The 26,763-nt window shown below is 37.3% G+C and overlaps 1 protein-coding gene across 9 annotated transcripts in view; it reads right to left on the bottom strand.

Moving 5' to 3' along the window:
• The window catches only part of LOC149259559 (uncharacterized), a 112,732-nt gene extending 103,069 nt beyond the window's left edge, over window positions 1-9,663 (bottom strand). For 2 of the 9 annotated variants that reach the window (XR_016257694.1, XR_016257699.1), the window contains exons 1-3: window positions 9,433-9,663; window positions 9,248-9,350; window positions 5,336-5,415 (exon numbers count right to left, since the gene is read on the bottom strand). Coding sequence is in view for 7 of the 9 variants with exons in the window: in XM_089418683.1 (XP_089274809.1) it covers window positions 9,248-9,350; window positions 9,433-9,439 (110 nt within the window). In the remaining 2 variants the exon portion in view is untranslated. The remainder of the gene's footprint in view (window positions 1-5,335; window positions 5,416-9,247; window positions 9,351-9,432) is intronic. The other 7 variants (XM_089418683.1, XM_089418707.1, XM_089418693.1 and 4 more) reach the window with 7 other exon arrangements.
• Window positions 9,664-26,763: the final 17,100 nt, after the last annotated feature.

Genomic DNA, 26,763 nt, shown 5'->3' with positions numbered 1-26,763 from the left:
AGGGGTACCGTTGCACTGTCAAGTCAAGCATTCATTCGATCTGACTCCCAGAGCACCTCTACCCAACAGGCCGATATATCACCGCTCCATTGTGGAAAATGCCAAGTACAAGCAGCGACGTGATCAACATCGGGTGCCACACAAGTTTCAAGTGGGCGACAAAGTCTGGTTGCATCTGCAGAAAGAACGCCTTACAAGAGCCCATCAGAAGCTCGGACCACTCCGATATGGTCCTTACACCATTACCAAGGTTGTGGGAAACAATGCTTTGGAGCACAACATTCCCCCATTCCTTGGCTTGCATAGAGTGTTCAATGTGGATAGCCCTTGACCATGCTTCCCACCATTACTGCACACATCAAAGATTGCAGAACAACTCACTAGGGACCAAGTTTAGCAAAAGTTTTCCCATCTCATGGAGGCACTCAACGCAATGGGGACCATTGCTTCCTAAGGGGGGAGGAATGATCCAGGTGGATGTTGGTGGCCACTCGCCTATCCCACTTGGGCCCCCACAACTATCTCTTTTAGTTTTTCAGTTTCCTTATTTCTAGCACAATTTACTATTTTCGGCAGTTTTTTGGGTCCTGAACTTTCGGAGCCGTTTTGAGGCCCTAAACGACGTTTTTTGGGAAAACTGGGACCTGTAGTCCTCAGATAGATCTTATAACGAGGTATTGTGCCCGTCAAACAGAGATCGTCTGCCAAAGTTACGACCCCAGGAAGTTGATGTACCAATTTACCCAAACAGGGCCCATAGTTTGGCGCTTCATCTCCTAGGGTTAGGTTTTTGGATGTTTAGGGTTTTCCATTGTTTCTAAACAATAAATAGGCCTTTGAGCCTCATTGTAATAGAGTTCAGAGACATGTAGCCGCCACATCTCTCCTTAGAGATAAGCTACCATCACCCGAGCTAGTTTATTTCCATTTCTGTTTGTAAACATATTTCAGTATTTTACATTAATGAAATGAAGTATTATTTCTGCTGCATCTCTGTATTAATGGTTATTTATGTAATTTGTTGCGTTCCTGTCTAAATCTGAATCAAGGTTGTATCTCTTCATTTTGTTGCATAATATAAAAGGAAAGACTGGTTGTTTCTCTATGGACGTAGCGCAAATTGCGTGAACCATGTATCTCTGTGTCTCTATTGTTTTATGCATTTCTGTATTTGTGTTTCCGCAATATTTTTTGTATTTCATTGCCCCGTTAATTGATTTTTAACATGAGTAAAACTATAGGGAGATAAGTTAAAAAAGTAATTTTTTTTTTCCCTCTAAAATTTGATGATGTAATCTAATCTTATTTTATTATGTTCACTATTATTTTATAATACTCTTTAGGAGGCCCATTTTATACCTCAAAATTTCTCTAATGGGCTTCTCGTAGAAAGAAGGGATTGATTATGCGGAAACCTTTGCTCCCACAGCTAGATATACAACAATAAGATCGCTTGTTTCGTTGGATGCTACTATGGGATGGAACATCCATCAAATGGATGTCAAGACAACTTTCCTTGATGGGACCATTAATGAAGAGGATAACATTGAGCAGCCTCAAGGATTTGAAATAAATCATAGGGAGACTCACGTCTGCAGGTTGAAGAAGGATCTATATGACTTAAAGCAAACACCTAGAGCTTGGTATGGAAGAATGGATGCATACCTATTAAGACTTGGTTTTACCAAGAGTTTTGCAAATCCTAACCTATATATCAAGGTGGTCTAGGATGAACCAGTCATCATACTCTTGTATGTGGATGATCTACTAGTCACAAGTGTAGAGCATCAAATTCGAGAATGCAAGAAGCAATTAGCAGTCGGGTTCGATATGAAGGATCTTGGGATTATGCATTATCATCTGGGACTAGAAATATGGCAAAATCCAGGTGAAATATATATTGTCAAGGTAAGTATGTGATCAAGATACTTCAGAAGTTTGACATGATGGATAGCAAGCCTATGATGACTCCTATGATTACCAATTTAAAGAAGTTGAGGAATTCATAGTCTAGTCTAGTGGATCCTACTTGCTATAGATAGTTGATTGGATCCTTGATGTATCTAGTAAATACGAGACCAAACATTTGTTTCACAGTAAATGTTCTCAGTCAGTTTCAGATGGAGCCAAAACATGACCATTGGATTGCAGCCAAGCATATCCTAAGATATTTGTGTGGAACCATACATCACTGACTCTGGTATACTAGTAATGAAATCTAACTCATGGGATGTACAAATTCAGATTAGGGTGGCAGTGAGATAGACGGAAGAAGCACAACAAGTGGATGCTTCAACCTAGGTTCCTCCATGGTCTCATGGATGAGTAGAAAGCAGGATACAAATTCTTTGAGTAGTGCTAAAGCTGAATATGTTGCTGCAAGCAAAGTCTGTCAGGAAGTAGTTTGGCTCAAGAAGTTGTTATCAGACTTGTTTGAAGGACTGCTTAGCCCTACATGGATACATTGTGATATTGAAAGTTGCATTAGATTGACAAAAGACTCGGTGTTTCATGCTAGGATGAAGCATATAAAAAACAAGTACCACTATGTCAAAAGCCTGGTATGAGATGGGGTCGTGAAGCTGCACTATCTACCTACATATGAACAAGTAGCTCATATTTTGACTAAAGAATTACCAAACAAGAAGCTTGAGTACCTGAGAGGTAATTTTGGTCCGGTTGATATCTCTTTCCTTATTGAGAGGGAGTGATATTGGGCAATTCATGTCTTTATGGGTCAAGCACTAGACTAGGACTAGCAACCATATGTCTTAGTGAAGGCCATAAAGAAAAATTGGAATCTGAAGGATTGGATAAGCATCTGAGATTAGAACTTCTTATGGATTGAAGAATCCAGGGAAAGAAGTTGTTGACCGACACTCTTTGAGGATGAGGTAGGGCATCCAAGGTAAGAGTAGTCAAAGAGGACCAATATTCTTTGAGGATCTAGGTTTGGGAATCCAAGAAAAGAATAGTCCTAAAAGGACATACCTTGTGGACATCCGGATGGGGTGTGTGACTTAAGAGGTAGTGTGGTAGCTCACGTAAAGCCTCCTAGCATAATGCTCTCAAATAAGGTTGAGCTTGTCTAGTTAAGGCCTTTAATGACAGTGTTGGTTATGATAAAGATGACTTATCAATCCGACTCTTCTTATGAGAATGCTTCAAGATTGAGATTCCTTGTACCATGTAATGGGATTATAAATAGTAAATACCTCCCTAGTTAAGAGGGAGTGTTGAAAATTGTAACTAGGTTAGGTCTTCATAATGACCTAATTGTAATCATGACATTGTATATTCTTTGTAAAGAGAGAAAAAGAAAGAAAAGAGAAATTATATTTTTATTTTTGGAGTATGGGTTTCATACTAAAGTTTGAGTCAAAAGCACGTTCTTCGTGCTTTTAGGTTTTCTAGGTCTTTCTAGTATAAAAAATATTATTGGTCATGTGTCTTTGTAATAAAGAAAGAAATTTATTTTATCGAGGAAAAGCCATTTTGTATCCCAAGACCAAGTCGGCCCAAAAGCAAGATCAAGTCGACCTAAAGGAGGGCTATTTGACCCCTTAAGGAGGCTATAAATATAAAGGAGCTCGATCTCATTTGGACACTCACTCAAGTCAATTTGATTTGCAATAGCGAAGAAGAAGAAGTGCGAAGAAGGACGAAGAAAGGAAGAAAAGAGTGAAGTTTCTTGGGAAAATATCTCTCTCTCTCTCTCTCTTACACGTACGAAGCTAGGGTTTCTGTGAAGCTGCAATTGCAGGAGGTCGAAATTGCAGGGCCGAAATTTTGGGATGAAGTTGCAGTAGGTTGAAGTTTGGAAGTTACCTTGGAGAAGATCTTGCTGGGGGATGACATGGTGCTTGGTGGGGTTGTTGGCTCTAGTCTTTGGGTCTTGGAAGTCTCTTTGTAAGCAGATTCTAAAGAAGAAGAGAAGCATTTTCTGGGTTTTCCCCTTGGAGGGCTTTTGCCCTGGCTTGGAGCCTATATCTTGTGTATTTTGTTGTGGTGTGATCTTCATTGTTTTGGTAATTGCTTGATGAACAAAGATCGAATAAAGTAATAAAAGGCCAACACATATCACAAGTAATTATCAAGGAAAATCATCTATAATACATAAGTCTCCTCATTTTCCAACAGTACGGTACAACAATATATGCATTGATTTTTTTCCCTTCTTTGCCTAGAAAATCGTGCCCATACTCAGTTGTACAACCTGCTTAATGGCCGGAAACTTTTCCTAGAAGTGTGTGCCCAATCTGAAGACTTCTCTCCTTGGGATTTGTGCCCTTCTTCTCCTTGTTGCTCCTCTATTTTTTCTGCTCAACTCCTCTTCCTCTCTTCTAGAAAAAAAGTGTGCTTTTTCACTCTACCTCTCTCTTTTTATTTCTCTTTAATGACCAAAATCCCTAACCCTAGATCTCAATGGTTGAGATTAAATCTCACCATCTCAGGATCAACGATCATGACTTAATCTCACATTGGGCCCACTTAAATCTCTTAAGTGACCCAACTTTATACAGTCACACTCACTTTATAAAAAGTCACTTTTTAGTACACTTTCGAACTTTATATAATCACTTTATAAAGTAAAGTGCCTAGAGAGTGAAATAAGCTCGGTCGGCACTACAAATGCAGAAGTACCTCCCGAGCTACAATAATTAACACAAATCATTCCGAACACTATGAATTTCCAAGGACCAGTTACATTTGGCATGGTCTATATTGAGATCAATGGGCCCACATGGAGGTATTGGCTATTTTTGGACAATGTTGAGCCCTAGAAGGATTTCATATGACCTTAGCTAAGGAGTACTTGGCATAGAGGAGCTTACGCTGTTATTTTAAAGTTTCTCCTTCTTAATATTAGCCTAGCTCATCGTACTATTTTTTATCCTCACTTATTCCATAATTTAAGGCTTACTTCTAGGGGATTCTACCTTTAGGAAATTCGTAGGGTCTGTTTTAGGCATGAAAAAGGTGCATTGAAAGAAAAAATTAGCCATATACAGTGTAATTTGTCTTATGGGTGGTTATGATGGAAGGAAGGTGATCTTTTGGAAGGGTAGTTTTTTCATGCAAATGCTATTTTCATTCAAAAAAGGAGTGCTATATTTGGAGACTACTATTTTTACTTCCCTTCTATTTTCTGTCTTATCTTTTGTCTCCCCCATTGTTTCCTCATTCTGGTTCTATACATTATTACAAGCAAAGAGAAGAAGAGTTCAATTTTCTTTTGTGAGATCTTCAGTGCTTGTGCTTTCTTCTCCCCCTTAGCCTTTGCTTATTCCCCTAGAGAAATTGAAAATTGAGATTAACTACCAGTATGGAGTACCTGTGGTGGTGGATCTGTTTTGCTGGATCAGGATTAGTGTTTCCCCATTTAGCAAAGCTAGTTCATACCTTGGAGTCTTGCTGTGAAAACTTATCAAAACTTAGCTCAATTTACAACTTTAGATAATAAAAATACAGAATTTCATTGGAAAATACTACAAGTTGTGAAAACTTATCAAAACTTAGTTCAATTTTCAACTTTAGATAATAAAAATACAGATTTTCATTGGAAAATACTACAAGTTCTTCACGTGTGAAAATTCTGTTTTCTTATGCTTTCACTAATATTTAATCTTGATCTTAATTGGATTTGAGAGATAACCTTCAAATTGTCTTCCTCCCTATTCACTTTATCTTCCTTTTATCTCTTTGACTCCATTAAAAGGCGCTAGTTTACTAAACAACAAGTTCTTATAGAATAACATGCACTATTAGGCATATTTGAGTAGGCATTTAATTCATTTTCATTCTGTTTTAGATAGATTACAGGTTTTAGATAGATTACAGTAAGATTAGCTTGCATTATGGCACAGAAATAGAAGTGTGTGTGTTTCTCAGTTTTCATGCATAATAATCGTAAAAAATCATTTAAAAAACTCAAAAAATTACATAAAAATAACCTTCAATTCATAAAAACAGTCAACTATTTGTTGTAGTTTCTGTTTTAATGTTCTTTTATCATATAATTGCATTGCGTTGTGTGCCCAACTTCATATTAATTTTCTGCTTTGGTTTATGTGTACTTTTCAGCCTCTAAACAGTCAATTTACAGTTTGTTGTAAATTCATTTTTGTTGCTTTTGGCATATCCTTCATAGAGTAATTGCTATAGACTTCATCCTCTGAATTATAGGTAAATATTGCACCATTTGCCATCTGAATTTTTATCCATTTAATCACTTATTGCTTGCTGTTTTTTCCATTATTACGAAAATACTTGTCTAGGACAGTCGCTGGTAGTTTGAATTGGGTGTCAGTGACCATTTATTGCATTGTAGTTTAACTCACCAAGTCATCTAAGGATTCTCCCCCCTAGTTAACAAACACTAACCCAAAGTGCAGCGAATGAGTACGTGGTGACAGTGTACTATTTCCAGTTACATTGAAACGGATGGTTTCGAATGTTAACAGCAGCGAATGAGTACGTGGTGACAGTGTACTATTTCCAGTTACATTGAAACGGATGGTTTCGAATGTTAACAGGTAGATCCGATTTTATCACCCCCTCTTCCTAAGATGAAATGAAAGGATATTTTAAGGTCCACCAGACTAAAAATAGTCTTTTTTTCAGAGTGAAAATCAGATATATTATATTGAGAAAATATAAGGAATACATAAAAACCAATATAGCAGGTGTGCTGTTGCGCCTCAATGACAGGCGATGTCCATCCAAAATCAGAAGATTCCAGAATACATGTACAGGCCGAGAAGAGAAAAGGCCGAATAAGATCAAATGGAGATCCATGTGACAATTCTGCGATATGGAAAAGACAGATAAATACAGAAAAAAGCATGGGGCATACAATAAGATGCAGAGCCCTGCGATCCTGTAGCGGAGAGACTAAGTCCGTTCGGACATAGCACAACGAGGAGGAACCTGTGAAATAACAGCGGCCGAGAACAAAACAGATCCTAAAAAACCCACGGCGATTATAGAGGAAAAACCTGTGCAGAGACATGTTAACATGAAGAAGGAACAGAGACATCAATATGATGAATTTAGCATCGCCGTAATGTGAGTGAGAGAGGAGAGGATTGGTTGTTTGGAGTCCTGAAAAATGCTTGCATTTCTCCAGTTCCAGAGACACCAACAGGTAATGATAAATAAAGATTGCCACTCTTGACTTTGAGCAGACCACCACTTGAAACCCTCCTGCACAGATGCGAAAACCTGCAGAGCAAAACCATGAGAAATTGAAAGTTCAAACCAGACTTGAGCAGTACCTGGGCACTGGAAAAACATGTGGGCGTTCATCTCCAGTGCCTGTCGACACATAACACATCTGCTAGGACCCGACCACCCCTTCCGCTGAAGAACCTCCCATGAGAGATTACTATCAAAAAATAGCAGCCAGGAGAATAAAATGGCCTTGAGCGGGCAATGGGCTTTCCAAAATTTGTAAGGGAAGATAGGAGAAGGCCGTTGTTGGAATAGTCTATGAGACTATTAATTTCCTGTTTTTTTTGCTATTTGCAATTCAGTCTTTTTCTGATTCAAATTGATGATGACCTGACCCAACCTTCCAACAATCCCCTCGCTAGAAAGGCAATGCTAAGAAACTCATGCTAACTGATGTGATAAAAAAGCAAAAGAAGCAAGATGTTGATATCCCAGAAAAAGCAAGCTAGCATATGGACTTTGAACCAGAAAACAAGAAGCATGCCAACAAGAACAGCTGCAAGAAAAAAATCGGCAAATGACGAAGTAATCTCAGATCTTAAGCCTGGGAGCCTATATAAAAGCTATTGAAGCAATTGTTAAAGAAGTATCAGGTGTCACGTCTGAAAGACAAGTATAAATTAATAGTTTATCTAGTTATATCTCTGAGAGATCTGGGAAACAATGTATGTTTTCTCATTGGAAATATATAGAAAGTCTTTTCCTCTAGCATATGGACTTTGAACCAGAAAACAAGAAGCATGCCCACAAGAACAGCTGCAAGAAAAAAAATTGGCAAATGATGAGGTAATCTCAGATCTTAAGCCTGGGAGCTTATATAAAAGCTATTGAAGCAATTGTTAAAGAAGTATCAGGTGTCACGTCTGAAAGACAAGTATAAATTAATATTTTATCTAGTTATGTCTCTGTAATAACATTCCTGAGAGATCTGGGAAACAGTGTATGTTTTCTCATTGGAAATATATAGAAAGTCTTTTCCTCTAGCATATGGACTTTGAACCAGAAAACAAGAGCATGCCAACAAGAACAGCTGCAAGGAAAAAAATTGGCAAATGATGAAGTAATCTCAGATCTTAAGTCTGGGAGCCTATATAAAACTTAAAAGCTATTGAAGGAATTGCTAAAGAAGTATCAGGTGTCACGCCTGAAAGACAAGTATAAATTAATATTTTATGTAGTTATGTCTCTGTAATAACATTCCTGAGAGATCTGGGAAACAGTGTATGTTTTCTCATTGGAAATATATAGAAAGTCTTTTCCTCCCCACCAAAAGCAAAATATCGAACTCTATGTTTATACGGGATGAGTAGGGACAAGACAATAGCCAAGTTGGGTTAAGGATTGGCGCAAAAAGTTATTCAAGACAGTTGGAAGAATTTTGGTGATGAAGATGATGTGCATCACTAGCATGGCAAGATTGAAACGAATGGCGCCGAGCATACAGGAAGAACCTCGTGGCTCGTGGCTATTGCTAAGAAGGGTGAAGAAGACTGAACAAAAAAGGTTTGCACAGTATTCCTAATTACATGATTCAAAAGACAATTCCGAGAATTATTGTTGTACATTACTTTTGAAAGAGGGCTTAACGCATTGGCAAAATATGATCTACCTAATGCATTTGGGTGAATTACTTCTCAACTCAATGATGTACCAGTTTGCAGAATCAGGTCCTTTATCAGAAATTCATTGATTCCATGATTTCCCATCTTTTTCAAGTGTGCAATTCGAGTGGTATAGCCCACTACAATTTCCGTTCAAACTCTCTTTTATTTTCTAACTCCAATGCGATCCATGATTGTGAAAATGTGAAAACAAACCTAGCAAAAAATTTGCAAATTTCAATGCATTTTGGACACTTGTGACCACCCAATGTTGAGTTTCAGAATTTTTAAATAAAACATTATCAAACCCAGTGAGACCGTTAAAGAACATTATATTCCATTGTAAATCTATTTTGAGCAGCCTAAAACTTAATCTATAGGAATCCGTGAAATAAAGTTTAAAATAAGCATACCAGGAGATCGGAGTAAGGGATTGTAACGACATTGCTTGTTGGAACATGGGCTTCTTCAACGCTAGCCTTAGGCTGCCCTGTTTTTCCAGCTTTGACGTGAAATCTTGTCAGCGTTGCATTTGGATTAGTGATTACAGACGGGGAGGAAAACGGACATGAAATCTGCTTAGGAAAATGCTACATACCGTTCATAATTGTGAATGCAGTTACACTCCGAAAGAAAGTAGTAAATGAGTACAAGTATTTCTGAATTGATTTCAACAAGAAGTTGAATGGGAAGACAGTAGAAATACAGAAATAAGAGAATTTTGAAAGGGTGAAAAATATTATATGGTATTCAAAATGTATAGGCAGAATTATGTGATTGGAAAATGAAGAAAATGTTTTTTGGGCTCCTAGTTCTTTCATGAGTGTGATTTGTGGGTCCCATTTCAAAATGGAAATAAATTGAGAAAATCCAAAAATGTTTCATCATGAGCAAGTTCAAAATAAAAAGTTCAGTCCCTATGAGATAATGTTCAAAATAAAAAGTTCAGTCCCTATGAGATAATGTTGAGTGGAAGAGGGGCAGCTCCCATCCAAGCAATTGCTATAGTGCGTCTCATAAAATATCTACACAGAGGTGAGCAAATGTGAGTAGGTAGATGAAGTTGTCTTCCATGAAGGCATGAGTGAAAGAAATAAAACATGGATGAAACAAAACAACAAATGGATGCATATGTAATATCTTCCTCAATATTTGTCTCACAAATAGCAAGGAGTTAAAGATTTTGTTATGGAGAAATGGGTATATGGAAAAGAATTTGGTAGAAAGAAGTACTATGTCACGAATTCAACTTGTAATCTCCAACAAAAAGTGTACATTGGAGCTAACATTTCATAGAGAGCAAAGATTTGTATTATTCAATTAAGAACTAACTCATAAAACAGTGGCATCGGAAAAACAACTCATTTTGAAATTTGATACTTTTAAGATAGCGAAAATAACCATAACAATATGTTAACAAAAGTTTTTTAACATTATATTTTCAGTCAAAAACTAGATAGACCACTCACTACTCTTTACTATTAAATTAAAAAAAAAAAAAAAAAAAAATTATACAAAACCAAAATCACGTAATCTAATAATCTTATAAGCTATTTTTATTTCATGGAAATTAAAATCGCATTCATTGACTATAGCTACCTATCATTTCCCATTCAAATCTCCACTTCACAAGAATCTCGGAATTGCGTTGCATTACGTGACGCTAGACTTCGACAGAATCTTTAGGTGTCCCAAGAAAAGAGACGACAAAGAGTGAGCCTTGCAGAACCATCTTACAAACATCTATGTAAACGCTAATAGTTGACCATTATACACCCATCCATTGTATTATTCCGACTAACGGTTAACGTCAATACGCCAATCCAATGAAAAGGTTACAAGAGAGGCTTTGTAAGGTCCTCGGGCGCACACACGGTTGGGCGTCGGGCGAGCGCGGGCGCGCGAGCGAGTTGGGCTGCACGCGCGCAGGCGCACGGGCGAGTTGGGCTACACGCGGGCGAGTTGGGCTGCACGCGGGCGGGCGCGCAGGCGAGTTGGGCTGCACGCGGGCGGGCGCGGGGCGAGTCAGCGCACACGACAGAGCGACGATAGTTGCGACATAACATTACAACACTTGGAAAATGCGATGGGAGTTTATACACGATGGAGGCATGGAACGACAAGATGGGAGGCCGACTTATGGAGATGGATAGGCCGACCTATCTATGGGCGTTCAAGCATGTTTAAGGGTGTGTAAACACACATTTAGGTGGTCGGCCGGGTGAGCCACCACCCACGTTACAACGCATATATATTGGTGTGTTTGGAGGATCATTTCATCAACGAATTCGACAAGCCTCTTCGCATAGAGCTCAAGGAAAAGACTAGTGCACAGAAATAGAAGGTTAATGCGCATAGCTCATGCGCACTTCTTGTGAAGGTCGCACACTTGGTGGATGTACTTGGAGTTAGTCGAAGGTTGGGCAAGGTGTGCCCAAGGGTTGTTCGAAGTGCAGTTTTGTGTGAGACTTGACAGGGGAGTCTTGGTGACTCGGGTGAGCACCCTCCCACCGTGCAAGGTATGCACAAAGGTTGTAAAGGCAGTTTTGCCTCTATTGTAAAATTGGCTAAGTATAGACTTGGATTTTGCCAAGGATACTTGTGAAGCTTGTATTATTGAAGAAAGATTGATTAATACATATTATTGGGCAGACTCATTGTTCAGGGAGTTGCCCCTCCCTTTATACTGTGCAATTGTGTTCTTGTTATAATTGCTGTTGATAATGAATGAGTATGGGTGTTCATTAGTATAAAGGTTATGCATAATAATACTTGGTTGCGAAACACAAACTAAGTAAGAGAAAGTGAATTAGGCGTAGTCCATGAACATTAGTATTGGTAAAAAGAAAGTGTTCGGTGGTGCCGCACCTCGCCAAGAGCGGTTGGAAGACTACCGCAGGCCTAGGGGCGTGACAGGCTTCCTAGTGTTGGAACAATATTTCAAGTTCAACTATTTATTTTGGACATTTTAATGTTATTAAATTAAAAAATAAATATTTTTAATATTTATTTAATTATTATAAATAATTATATAGATATTTGTATTATAATTATTTTAAAATAAAGATTAAGTTTTCTATAAATTAAATTTTTAAAATGATTTAAATGAAAAAATATAATAATATATATTTTACAATTGTGGATATGAATAAGTTTTAATTTATATATGGTTTTTTCTATTTTTTATTTTTTTTAAAGTTGGCAACAGAGGCTACATTATGGTCATGTCAAAGAATAACACCACATCTGAATAAGCATGGAATTGAACTAGTGACTTAACATCTAAGAGTGCCTTAAATTATTATTAAATACAAAAATGTAATTAATTAATTAGAAGTCATAACAAAGTTTCAAATTTATTAAAAAAATTAATTTTACAAAAAAGTTAAATTCTTTTATATTTATCTTGCTCTTTTTTATAATAAATTATTTGTAATTTCAATATTATAATTATTGGAGAAATAAACGAGCCTAGATACATCTTAACCTTAGATCTATCAAGCATCGAGAGAGATCAAATCTTTGGAGGTGCAAATTTTTCCTCAAGTTTTGCACTCACAAAAAAAAGTTTGCACCTCAAGAGATTTGATCTCTCTCAACTCTTAATAGATACGGGTTAAGATGGATCTAACTTGGTTTTTATATACACACATATCATATCTAGGTTGGATCCATCTCTCTCTCTCTCTCTCTCTCCTTATGTCTCTCTCTTCCCTCCCGCTCTACTCTCTCCCTCACTCTCTCCATCTCTCCCCTGTCACCCTCTCTCTCTCTCTATCTTTCTTGCTTAATGTATTTCTTTTTCCCTCCCTCTCTCTCCCCCTCCAACTCCATCTCTCTCTCCTTCTCTCTCTTTTCCTTCATTTCCCTCCCTTTCTCTCCCACCTCCCTCTATCTCTCCCCCCCATCACTCTCTCTCTCTCTCTTCCCTTCTCTCCCCCCTCCATCTTCATGTCTCCCTCTCTCTCTCTTTCCCTTCTCTTCTTCTCTCTCCCCTCGCCTTCTCTCTCTTCCCTCCTCTCCTCTCTCACTCACTCTCTCTCCATCTCTGCCTTGTCATTCTCTCTCTCTCTCTCTCATCCCCTTCTTATCTCTATGGCCCCTCTCTCTCTTCCCTTTCTCTCACTCCTCTCCTCTCTCCCTAACTCTCTCTCCAAATCTCCTTTGTCATTCCCTCTCCCTCTCTACCTCTATCTCTCGTCTTTGTTCTCCCCGCACCTTCCCCCCCAACCCCTCCCCCCCTTCTCTCACTCTCCATATGATCAAGAATTGTCACTCCATGTAATCAACGATATATGTAATGTCTAATATATTTTACATTTTATTTTCTTTTATTGTGAAATGAGCTATGATTTTTGGGCATGTAATATGTATAAGTCATGGTATTGTCCCATGGTATAATAATATCCATGTTAAAGTGGGGGTGGATATTCATGGTTAAGAAACTTGTTATATTGTAAGTTTGTTATAAGTAATAAGTTTTTATGTGCTTATCAATTACATTTAAATATGGTTATGGAATCATTAATCATTATTAGTCTCTGTCAAGGCAAGGCTCTAACAATCAATTTGGTTGTTGATCACTATTAGTTTAACATTGGCCAATGAAAATTATCATGTTTAACTTTGAAAAATAAATATTATTTTTCAATATTATTAAAAAAATGATTTTCAAACATTCGATTGAATCATAACTTCAAGGTCTTACGAAAACCTTTGCACAGTATAATGCCATATGGATGTCTTACATATTTTATGTCATAATTTATGGATGTGGTTACAATTTTCATGTATGACTTTAGATATTCGTGTAGTGATTTTTTTATTCTTAAGCTTTGCAGGAAAACCATCCAAAAATAAAATAGTTGAAAATAACTTATACTCAACTAAATAACATATTTACAATCAATTACTTTGCATCATTATTTATACTTTCTTCAACACTTAATGTAGGAGTAAACTGTAAATGTGTAGACTTACTAGTGGTTACAACCCCCCAAAATTTATACATGTTCTAATAAAATACTTGAAAATAACTTATACTCAAGTAAATAACATATTCGCATCATTATTTATATTTTCTTCAACACTTAATGTAGGAGTAAAACTGTAAATGTGTAGACTTACTAGTGGTTACAACCCACCAAAATTTATGCAAGTTCTTCTGCTTGAGCAAACAATATACTTATCCACTTCACAAATTCACAACTCAATTTATTAGTTTGTGCCAAAGCGAGACTATAGGATGATTTTTCTATCAACCATTATTGATTTAGCATTGACCAATGCAACTTAAAATTATTTATGCAATTTTTCCCATAACATAATTTCTAACTTTGAGTTGGAGGGACTAAGCTATCTTGCAAAACAAAATTACAATATAACAAATTCAATTTTACTATTTTTATTACTTTTAACCTTTTGTTATTAATTGATCTAGGATTTAAATGTTTACACTCATTTTTGTCCACGGGGTCTTGATTAGACAATGATCAGGTGCTTTGTTAAGGCACTCCTTGATGTGAAGTCATCAGTTCAATTCCCTACCCGATCAAGGTGATATATTGGACATGGTGAAGATATAGTCCCACCAAACTTACAAAAAGAAAAACCCTTTTATTATTTTTTAATTAAGTCAACATATAAATGTTAAATTTTAAATTTTACAAACATTTATGCCTACACATCTACCCCTGGGTTGTAGAGCGTCTCTCAACACAAAGGTTTTAATTGTGAATTTTAATATAATTCAAATTTGGTATTTATTAACACTTAAAATATTATTTAATGTATTAACACCAACCTAGATCTATCTTAACTCTAGATCTACCAAGCACTAAGAGGGATCAAATCTCTTTTCACTCTAAAAGATCCAGAGTAGGAATCTAGAATGGTTTAATTATCAATTATAATTATAATTATAATTATTACTTTTTTTCTTTTTCTTTTTTAATGTAATTTGTCCCAATAAAAATGTTTACACGACATTACAACATCTCTACCATATTGGGTTGGAGAGCACCCTTCGGCACAATAAAAGCAAGTTTTTCCCCATTGAGAGTATACTTATGACAAGGTACCTCATGTATAAGAACAAGTTAAACAACATGGAAGACAAGAGACTTCCTAAAATTGTTTTAAATTCTAGCCAAAACAACCTTCAACTGAATCTTGGCTTAACTATTGAGGTTAAAGAAAGAGGTTATTTTGCAAAATAAAGATAATATGAAAATAAGTATTGCTAAAATAAAAATTGTTTCTTAGGAGCTCCATAATGAAACTAGGCCATGGTCAATTCCCAAAATGTTTTAGGATGAAAGGGTTTGCCACCTTTGTGACACTATGAGAGTTAAAGATGAAAAGTGCTTTCTTTTAGACTATAATATCATCATCAAAAAATATGCAACAATTTAACTTCCAATTATGATATTAATTTAAAATATTTATTTAATATATAATATTGTTGCTTCCAACTTGATGTTTAGTTCTAATCTTACCTTGTTCTACAAACTTGTGGAACATACTTAGATCTATTTTATTGATTTCTCTTAATTTCAAATAGATTTAAGTTTATTTCATTTATTTTTTAAATGTTATAGCATGGAGATCTATTTATATAGGTTTTTTAATTTATTTATTTTTAATTTTTTAATGTACCAATATTAATCTATAAAAGCTATAAACATCTAGAATGAGATTATAATATAAAATAATGTTGATAAAATGAATTTTGAGATATATCAAAAAATATATATATTATATTAAAAAAACAACTAAAACTATATTAATTACAAAAAATAATAAATCAAAATTGTTTTTTTAAATGTGTAATCTTTTAAGTTTTTAGAAAGGCTTAATTTTGTCTTTTATTTTTTTCATCAGATTTAGATAAGTATATCAATAATAAGTCATTTCCTAATCAAAATTAAAATTAATTATGATCCGAGAAGATCTTCACATCGACAAATTCAAGTCAACTTAATTTTTTCCAAGATTATCCACACAAGCAAGAGCTCACAAAGAGATTTCAAACATAATTTGAACTAGGTGAGGAGGACTCCATATGCTAAGGATATGGCTCATTGAAGTTTTGGGCAAATGTCCAAAGGACAAAAAAATAATTAACATTTTTTGAGCTTGGATACAAATGTATACTTGTATTTATCATTTTCATTTGTAATAGGAAACTAATACAAATGTGAGAACTATGTAGGATTAGTAAAAATTCTACATAGCATTATAGTTTCCTAGTCTCAAGGGGAATATGCGAATTTCATGGAAAGTTGAGATTTTCATGGCTATGGTTGATAGATTTCCTCAAATCAATCTATTGAATGGTACTAGAATTTAATTTATGGGATTTTCAGAGTTTTTCTCCTTGATATGATGAGATAGTTCTCAAACAAAGAATTAATTAAACCCTTTTAAGAGAGGGAGGAATAGGTTTGGATACATTAATTCCTTCAAACACGGGAGGAAACAAGGTGTAGGCTTGCTTGTGGATTCACTCTCCCTTTGTAAAAGAGTGGAAGTAGATTATAGCTTTGCTTGTGGATTCACTTTCCCTTCACAAAGGAGAGAAAACAAGTTGTAGGCTTGCTTGTAAATATTCATCCCTTATAGTAAAGGAAAAGCCATTTGAAGGAGAATAAATAATGTCAATATGTGGATTAAAGCAAACCCGAAGATGTAGCCCATAAGAGTAAAATCCATTATCAATTAGTTGAGTATTTTCTCTACTTTTAGTGCTTGTTTACAATTATTCAATATTGGTTTTCATCTTATTAAACCAATTGTCAATCATAATTATGGGGAATTAAGAAGTTGTTTTAAATGAATATGAATTAGTGGTTTTAAAAGGAATCTTAAGCACTAATTTTGAATCAAGTTGGTATTAGAGCTACAAGATCAAAGGCCAATTTTGAAAAGACTAGATATAGAGCCACGACTTAGAGCACTATATTTCAATATCGCTAGTCAAGTTTGGTTGATGTGAAATAGGCATGGCTTTCACTTACATTCACGGTTGTACACTCTTTGTTCTAGCTTGCAATCTCTCAATTGATGTACAATGTGAAATTTTGTTGTTTCCTCTTGATTCATGCCCATACAATGTGTAATTCATTGTTTCTCAATCAAATCATGACTTTAAAGCTCAAACCCTTAAATCATGACATACATACTCAAATGTTGGCCTTAAACATTTAAAATGTGGTCATACGTTTTAATTTCAGTGTAAAAAATTCAATTTTTAGTGGTACGTACTGCAAACTTTTAATAGATTCCATGACCTCTACAGAGTTTTTAAGGGGGGGGAACTATAACTCATTTAGATGGATTATTTATTAACTGAAATGGGTATTTTATGAAATTTGATTTTGTTTCCTAGTTTATGATATCATTGATTGAAGTCTCATATGTCCGTAAACAATGTGCCCGTGCATACCTTGTATTTCAGAAAGCTTTTTCTCACTTCATTGGTTAACAAAGAAAATATATAATATCAATGGAAATATCTCTTTGATACCTCAAATCGATCTTCAACAAAATTTGGTTTCATCCCCCGTAATAAAAGTTATGAACAATATTGTATCTAAAGGCATTTATGGTGCACAATGATTTGAATCAATTTTGTGAGATCATCCCCAAGAATTCAAGCTACTTGAAGAGGTTTCCCAAAAGGTTTGTTAATGACTTTTCCACTTTGTGTTAGTTTTTTCCATTTGTTCCATTTGCAATTTGGAAATGTGTAAGTCATAATGTGAGAGGACTCGTCTAGGCCCAATTGTGCTAACATCTTCTAGGTGTGTGACACCAACATGTTTTTAACCTATTGTATGCCCACAATGGTTGTACTCCATTTGGACTACACCTCACTTACTCCATATTTACTTAAGTCTTTAGTTTAGTTATTACAATTAACCAAAATCCAACAACAAACATACACCATACACAAGAATACAATGATATGTAAACAAGTGGTCCAACTCGGCTTAACACCTAATTAATAATGTCATGGGCAATGTTACAAAGGCTTTGCTCAACAATTTGTTACAACATAATAGACACATGGCCCATCACAAGAATATATCATAGCCCTAACCAAGTTAAAACAAAAATGTACCCAAAATCCCTCATCCTTACGCCTACCCAGCTTAGTTAGAGCGTGGTCATTTTTCATACAATACTCCACCTTATCAACCTATGCAACTCCCTTGCCAACCCATGGCCTACTCCTTGAACTACAATGCACTTTCTCTTTTGTGCGCTTTTCCTATGTCTTGCAATGTGTGGTGTGTTGCATTTAATGCTCTTCCCCATGTCACACATATATATAAGTGTTCTCCCAACTCAATAGAGAGTCACTGTCCTTCACTTAAATTCAATTCAACCTTTACTTGTCGAATGCATGCACAATGGAAACCCCAAATTTAGTGAGGGAAACAAACTAACATGCATTCTCCTAATCACATACATTCATCCAACTCATTGCATGCTCCATTATCCCATTGAGCCAACATGTGTGCCTGTGCATTGTGATTGCATCCATCCATATGAAATGGTCATGTTATGACATGGGGTGCCAAATTTTAAAGGTCCAGTGAGGGGACCAAGCTCCACATTTGCTCAATATGATTCATGTCTCAACAAGTTGTGTCATGGAATAGGTGGGCATGCATTGGGATGTAGCTCCAAGGGTCTTATATCATCCCCTACTCAAATTCATTACCACCATTAGCAATTCTGGTGCAGGTAATCCATGATACTTCTCCTTGAACTCACTAATATTGTGTCCCCATTTCCACAATGAATTCTTAAACTCCCAACCATTTTCTTTGAATGGTGAAACCTTCCATCAAACATAATACTCATGGCATTGATTTTTTCCAATAACTAAAATCATGTATGCTAAGATCTCCTCAACCCCCATCTCTAGTTGGTCCACTATCAAAACAGTTGCAAGTGATGGCTCAACACTACATGGCCATCCTTTTCTACTCAACACGGTCCAAGCTAACTAATATGGATGACAAGATGAGCCTTCAATTCCAATGGTAGCCCAACTTGTATGTGACATATTTTATCCTCTCCAGTACCTTAACCATGCCCTCAAACCTCCATGCTACCAATGAATACATCTTGATCAGTGGTTTGAATTGTTCGATGCTTAGCCCAACAAAGACCAAATCTCCCACATTGAACTCTACATCATGTCTCTCATTTTCTTCCCAGTACTTCACTTATCAAGTGCACTAGTCAAATGCACTTGATCCAACTCTAACTTGTCCTACCAACTTGTTAGCCTCCTGTTGCAACAGGTATTCATCTTTCATGATCGACATTTTTACATGCCAAATATGTCATACTTTGCATGCTGCAATGTTCCATATTTCCTTAAGAGGCCAAAGAAGAGGCCATGAGAGTGTGCTAGTCTAAGTGCCACTACTGTGTTCCATTTTTTATGAGTTGATCCATTTTTGATGAGTTTTCAGTTAAGGGAGGGCCAAACAGCTTAATCTTGGTCTCCCTAGGTTTCAATTTCCTGTTGTAGAATATAGAGAATCATTATCTGTCCAAACAGCTTAATCTTGGTAGATTTGTAGATAGGTAGAGAAACAAGGGTGCTCAACAGCTTAATCTGAGCCCCTGGATGCAATAAGTGTAGATTTAGATAGGAGGACAGCAAGAAGAAAAGAATGAAAAGCTGGGTATGCTAGTTCAAGTGCACCCAAACCAAAAAGAAGAGAAAATGCTAGGTGAGTAGGGTAGGTAGTTTTGTGGTTGCATAATCATGACTTGTGATCCATTTCATATTTTCAAGTGTCATATCTTCTCATCTCAAGCATGAGGCAGTTTTCCATTTGAAGGAGCTCAAGCGAGGCATGTCTAACTTCCCCTTCTTCCTCTTCCCCAAATCACTCACTAACTTCCCCTAAAGAGGTCAAGATCTGCTTGATATCTCTTAGTCTCATCATTTTCATATCAGTTGCCTTGACAAAGATCTGCTTTACTCAAGGAATGTCCATACTTCTTCTATGAGTCATTTTCCCCCTTAATAGCCTAAGATCTCATACTTAGTGCTTTTTCTTATCATTATCATGTTAACTACTAACTCTATTATGTAACTCCCTATCTATCTCCCCTTCCCCTACTAAAACTATGTTAAATAGCTCCCCTATATACTTATCCCCTCCCCCTGGTTGAAAAATAACCATAAGTACACTTGGGAATTGCTAAGTTTATCTGAAACTCAGCAAGAACCCTCATTTCCCCCCTCAAACCATCTTCTCATGCATTTTGGACTCCTTCCGATGCATAAAACCCTTCATCACTCCATAAAACCTCCCAAATGCTTTTTGACTCCTTCACAAAGCATAAAATTCCCTTCATGTGTATAAAAACCATCTTATTTGACTTGTTTTCACCTTCTCAAGGCATAAACCCCTTTTAAAGGCCTCAAACCCTTCTCAAAACACATAAAATCCATTCAAGTACCTTTGGACTCCTCCAAAGGCATGAAATCCCTCTTTTTTGGTTATCGGACCCCTTCCGAGGCCTCAAGAATCCCTCATTTTGCTTCAAAAGCCCTTCTCCGATCAGAGAATCCCTCTCCGATCATGTATATTCCTTCTCCGATCAATTAAAAAGGTTCTAAGGCATTGGAGCCTCCCTCCGATTGCTTCTCTCCCCCTCCGACGCGATATCGCTGTCGGAGGTGGCATTAACAGTGTTGGCCCTTTTTTATGCATGCCCCGATTACAATGCCCCCGATGCGATTTCGGCGATCGGCGGTCGCAAGTGTTTGATGCCCATATATATATCGCCCCCCGATCACCGATGTGCCGACTTATCGAGGGCCGTCGGATCGGGCCCTCAGATCAATGGCCCTGATTTAATCGCAGCACTCCCCATTTCGGCGATCGCTAATATACAAAGGCCCACACCCCGTCCCCGCCGATCGCCGATGCGCCGAGTTTATCGCTGCCATCCGATCTCATCCTCGAATCAACGGCCCAGATCATTTCGGTGATCGCTCATTTCGGCGATCGCATATATGTAAACCCTTCGCACCGCCGATTGCCGAAATGCCGATTTCATCACAGCCGTCCATCGGCCCGCGCCAGATCCAACGGCCAGGATTTAATCTTCACTACAGTGTCGCTCCCGCCTCGGATTTTTGTGATTTTTTGCATGTAAATGGGTTTTTTCCCTGTTTTAAAGAAAATGGCCATTTTTCACAGGATTTCCTCCAGCGCCCGCGCCCGCGCTCCCGATAAGGGAATTCATGCATTTTTAAACCATCTTTGATCGCTCCAAAGCCCAGTTTTGCTTCAGAAGGCCAGTCTCGGCCCAGCACAGTTATCAGCATGCAGTCCTCCTCGATTTTTGCAGTTTTTCTTCAGATTAAGCATTATTTTGATCAGCTAGAGCGCCGATAGCATTCCAAAGGCCACGGAAGACATCAGCAACAGTTATTTTTGCCTTGAAAGGATAGAAAGGGGCGATTTGACAGTTTCGAGTATATCAGGGGAGAGAAAGTGGCCCGATTGAAGTGGCAAAGAGTATCAGAGGAAAGATAAAGCCCAGATTTATGTCAAAGAGTATCAGTGTTGCGGAAGAGAGTATCAGTTAAGTGTTTTTAGTGGAAATATTTATTTCCAAAGCAGGTGAACATTGAATGGCCTCCAACAAAGTCAAAGAAAGCGGTGAAGCCATTTAAAGCTCTCAGATCACAGTTAATGATATTAAAGCCACCTAGGAAGTGGTAGATCAGAGACCAATGTGCAGTTATGGCCAAATGAACAACACAGAGCCACAAGGATAGATATTTACCCATTTTTTGAGGCAGCTACCTAGCGTAGCACTTAGATAGATCATTATGCATTTATTTCAGGATAACTTAGATTAAAAGCACTCATTTCCCTCAGATCTGTTTAAGATCTACTGTAATAGATATTTTGGGATATTTTCCCTATATAAACCACCCTGATTCAATGTTTAAAGGGGTTGGTTAGTTGATTCGCTCCACTAGAGACTCGCTCTGTATACTTGATGTTTTTCTTAATCAAAGATTGTTGAAAAGCTTGGAGGATGGATTGTTTGCTATTTGTTTAATGGTTGAAGAGTGAATATGGAATCCTTGTGCTGCAACATGACTCAATAAGTGTTTCCTACCTCTGTTTTCCATTGATATATGCTCATATCATACATATGTCACCATCTAAAATAGCAGGAAAAATGAATAGCTTAGACTTTGTTTAACTGCACTCTATGCTCAATTTCTGTTGTTTCTTTATGTTTTCATCTGAATTGGTAATGAATATGAATTCCCTTTGGCTCATATTTCCCCTAATTCACCCATGTTTGATATTTATCTAGGGTTTCTTTACTGCTCCTAGATAGAGCTAATTCACCTTCCCTCTGTTAAGTTGAATGAGAGATTCTTAATTGCCTCTCACTCCTTAGCCTTCAATCCATCTCCATTTAGCTTGAATGTTGTTTCTTGTGTAGCTATCTTGGTCCATATTCCTCTTGTGACCAAGAAAACGCACCAGAAGTCCTACTCCTTGACTCCATGCCCAACGGTTTGAAACTTTCATACTATACCTACCTCTCTACTTGAAAGCATCATCCTTCCCACCAAAACTTAAACAAAACCCCTTGAACTCAATAACTAGCCTAAAATCATCATCAACAAAGCTAAATCATTAAGAGAGAGCCCTCTCTGATTGCAGGTGGGCTAGCACCTGCAGTCCAAAGATTGGTTTGTGGTTACCTCGACCGTATCCCTTTAAGGAGCTTTAGGGACAACTTGAGTGATAACATAATGGCAACTCCACTGGGGACAATCCTCAGATAATTTCACAAATCAAGTTGGAAAGCTCTGCTGGGAAAGAACCAAACCTTCAAATTTTTCTTTCTAACCCATATATTCTTAGAAAAATCCCCGAAAAACAACAAGCTAGAAGCTGGCTCCCAAAAAGAATTCACGTAACACTAGGTCAAATCTAGACCCAAATCCACCAGCTATTTTTGAAAATCCCAATTTAATCCCTAGAAACCTTAGCAAACAAAAACAAGAAGAGTTTGTTGATTCTAGTCCTGAAATAGTTCAGCCAAGCTGTTTTCCAACCCCTGTTAAAGTTTTGTTTCGTTCAGTCCCTACTTCCCCTTGTTCTTCATCCACCTCTCCAAGCACCTTTCCACACCTCCGTTCACTGCACATACTACCACTACTACTCCTATTATCCCAGTTGTTCCAGCTGTTCCATTTATCCCTGTTGTTCCACTTATCCTTGTAAATATGGCTAACAGATATGCCCCTTTACAACTGCCTGCAAATCCCGGGGCTATGCCTCAGGATTACCAAACTAAAATCACATATTTTGATGGCACAAGTGCCTGCACAGCCCTTCAACACACCAAGAAAATGCAGGACTATTTTGAGAGTTATGAAATAGATGATGATAGTGTAAGAATGAAGATTTTTGTCCAAAGTTTGATTGGAGATGTAAGGCCCTGGTTTAGAGCTCTTATTGGCTAATTCCATAGCTGACCCAGAGGCCCTATACCAAACATTTCTTAACAGATGGGAGAAAAGGAAAGATCCACTGCACATTCTAGCTGAATATGACACTATCAAAAGAGGCCCTCAAGAAGCTGTCTTAGACTATTGTGCCAGGTTTAACAATATTTACAATGCAATCCCACAGAACCTTAGGCCTCCACTTGATCTTGCTTTGTATAAATTCCCTGATGGTTTTGATACCGACATGGCCTATCAATTAAGGGAAAGAGCCCCTCAAACCTTAGCAGACATGCAGAATGTAGTTGTTAGTGTGGAGGCAAATCTGATTGCCAAGAGAAACAGAGCAAGAATCGAGAGAAGAACCACTTTTAAAGAAGAACCTCCATTATCCGAGCAAAAGTTGGATGCAATCTTAAATAAAGTGAACAGTTTTGAAGATAGAATGGGAACTATGGAAAGAAAAACATCATGGGATGGACAACAAGCTAATACTATCAGAAACCCAAATTTTAGGAAAAACCAAAACCCAAATTTTAGGAAAAACCAAAACCCAAATGTTGGAAGGGCTAGCCCTGATCATGATATAAGACCTCCTTTTCATGAAAACTATGCTGAAGCATCCACATCTAGTGAGCAGACAAAGGACACTCACATAAACTTGATGGGTTTGAAGAATGAACAACAAGTTTTTCTAACCCAAGAAGACCAAGATGACCATGATATAAATCAATTTTAGACTAAGTCTGGTGAGTCTTTTGACTTTAAACAAGGTTATGATTCAGCTGTTTATGAGGTCCACAAACAGTATAAGCTGAGGACAAGAACCATAGATGTGCCCGAAAATGTTAAACCAAATGATACCAAGCAACCTAAGAAGATTAAAGGCAAGGTTGCTCTCACAGAATCTGCTGATAAAACAGTTCCAAATCCAAAGGGAGTAACCAACCTTTTGTATCTTTTCCCTCAAAAGACAATGTAAACAACACTCCTGAAAGCCTTCCCAAAACAGAAAAATCTCAAGAAATCACTGATAACCAAGAGAAGATCACTGAAGATACAATTGAAAAGGGAAAATCTGCCAGTCACAATACTAAAACACAGTCAGAAAAACCTTTTGATTTAGAAGCAGAAATTGGTAAATTAAAGATCTCTATTCCTCTCTCTAAGCTTGCCAAACATGATGTGTACAGACAGCAAATCAAAAGATCACTACAAATGCCAGAGAACAGGGATGATGTTAATGTCTTAGATGATCAACCTGAATTACTTTTTGGTCCTGAAGTCAATGGTAAATCAGGACATGGAGTTGTTATACCCTTTTATGTCAGTTGACACATACATGATAAAGTCTTGCATAATGCCATGTTTGATTCAGGTGCCTCACACAACATTATGCCCAAAGCTGTAATGGAGAAGCTAAACCTTGATGTCACTAGACCCTACAAAGACTTATTCTCATTTGATTCTAGTCAGGTCAAGTGTTTAGGCTTAATCAAAGACCTTTGTGTGTCTTTAGTCCAATTTCCCAACAAAACAATCCTAATGGACGTGGTGGTTGCTGACATTCCACCAAAGTATGGCATGCTCTTATCAAGATCTTGGGGAGCAAAACTCCAAGGATCTCTCCAACTAGACCTCTCTTATGCCACTATTTCAGTCTTTGGGCAACCAAAGAGACTGTATAGGGAAACACTCATGAAATATGTGGTAAGTAGTGAGGAAAAGCCCCAAAACTTCCCTATCTATTCAATCCATTCTGATATGGGTTCATTTATTTTGTTTAATGATGATATGTCTCCTCCCACTGATGATAAGCCTTTGGCTTTAGAACAAGAAACATGCACAAATGAAGAATTGGTTGCCCATACCCAAGAAACTGTCAAAATAGTCAATGCAACCAGCACACAAGAGGAACTGAATAAAACAGAAAATTCAAATCCGCCCACTCCTAAAATGGTTGAAACTCTCAATACTAGTCAAGAGCAAGAAATCCTATGGTATTTGGAGTTTGATGGTTCAGTTAATAAGCTAGGAGCAGGGGCAGGAGTATGGATCCATAATACACAAAACAATCATGCAGAGGGTCATGCTTATAGATTAAATTTCAGATGTACTAACAACATGGCAGAGTATGAAGCCCTCCTTTTAGGCCTTAAGCTAATCAAATCTCTAGGAGCTGCAAAAGTTTCCATTCTAGGTGACTCCGACCTGATTATTCAACAGATGAAAGGTAACTTTGTTACTAATGACAATAGGCTAAGAGCTTATAGGACTGCTGCCACTGCAATACTCAATACCTTCACTGAATCCCAGCTTGCTAAAATTCCAAGAAGCCATAATCTACATGCACACAGCCTAGCTACTTTTGCTAGCACTTGCAAGCTTCCTTTTGAGCCCAATCACCACTTTACTGCTGAGATAAAGCACAGGCCTGCTGTCCCAAACAATGTCAAAGACTGGCAAGTCTTTGAAAATGATGCACAGATCAACAATTTCCTCACTTTACAGCAAGAATTTTCAAGCTTAAACATTGATATGGATGCCATGGATGATCCACAACAAGCAGTGAGAAAAAATGAGCAAACTATAACAGCTGAAGCAGCAAATCAGATGCTGCACCCAACCATTTTTGATGAGAAAAACATGCAAGAGCTGAAGCAAATGCATTTAGAATAAATAGCCGAAACAGAGGCTGAAATCATTGATTTAAAAGACAATTTCCTGCATGCTGGCCTCACTCCATTAGAAGACATATTTGATTCAAACGATGTCCCCAAAAAGCCAAAAATGCAACCATTAAATGCTGCTGTGGAAGACTGTAATGTTGGGACAACAAAGAAGCCCAAAATGATTAAACTATCCAAGTCTTTGCCTGCTGATCAAAAGCCAAAATATGTTGACTTGTTTAAAGAGTTCCAAGATGTCTTTGCCTAGAGTTATGAGGACCTTAAGTCCTATGACACCTCTTTTATTCAACATACCATCCCTTTAAAGCCAAATCAAAAGCCCTTCAAACAGAAACTAAGGAGAATCAATCATGTGCTTCTCCCTTTGATTGAGAAGGAAGTGAAAAGAATGTTTGAGGCCGGCATAATAGCACCCATTAGATTCTCAGAATGGGTATCTAATCTTGTTCCCACAAGAAATAAAACAGGTGAGATTAGGCTTTGTGTAGATTTGAGAAACTTAAACCAAGTCTCCTTTAAAGACCACTACCCATTGCCAAAGATGGACCACATCCTACAAAGAGTAGTGGGGTCATCTAGAATCTCTTTGCTAGATGGCTCTTCAGGTTTCAATCAAATACTTGTTCACCTGGATGACCAAGACAAGACAGCCTTTACAACACCGTGGGGAACATTTAAATATGTCAAAATGCCTTTCGGCCTAAAGAATGCA

Source organism: Pinus tabuliformis, chromosome 6 (genome assembly GCF_031772625.1).
Source record: "Pinus tabuliformis cultivar Carrire ecotype Pingquan chromosome 6, CPIR1, whole genome shotgun sequence".
NCBI lineage: Eukaryota > Viridiplantae > Streptophyta > Pinopsida > Pinales > Pinaceae > Pinus > Pinus tabuliformis.
The sequence above is the reverse complement of the archived record's forward strand: the minus strand, read 5'-3'. Positions and strand labels throughout refer to the sequence as shown.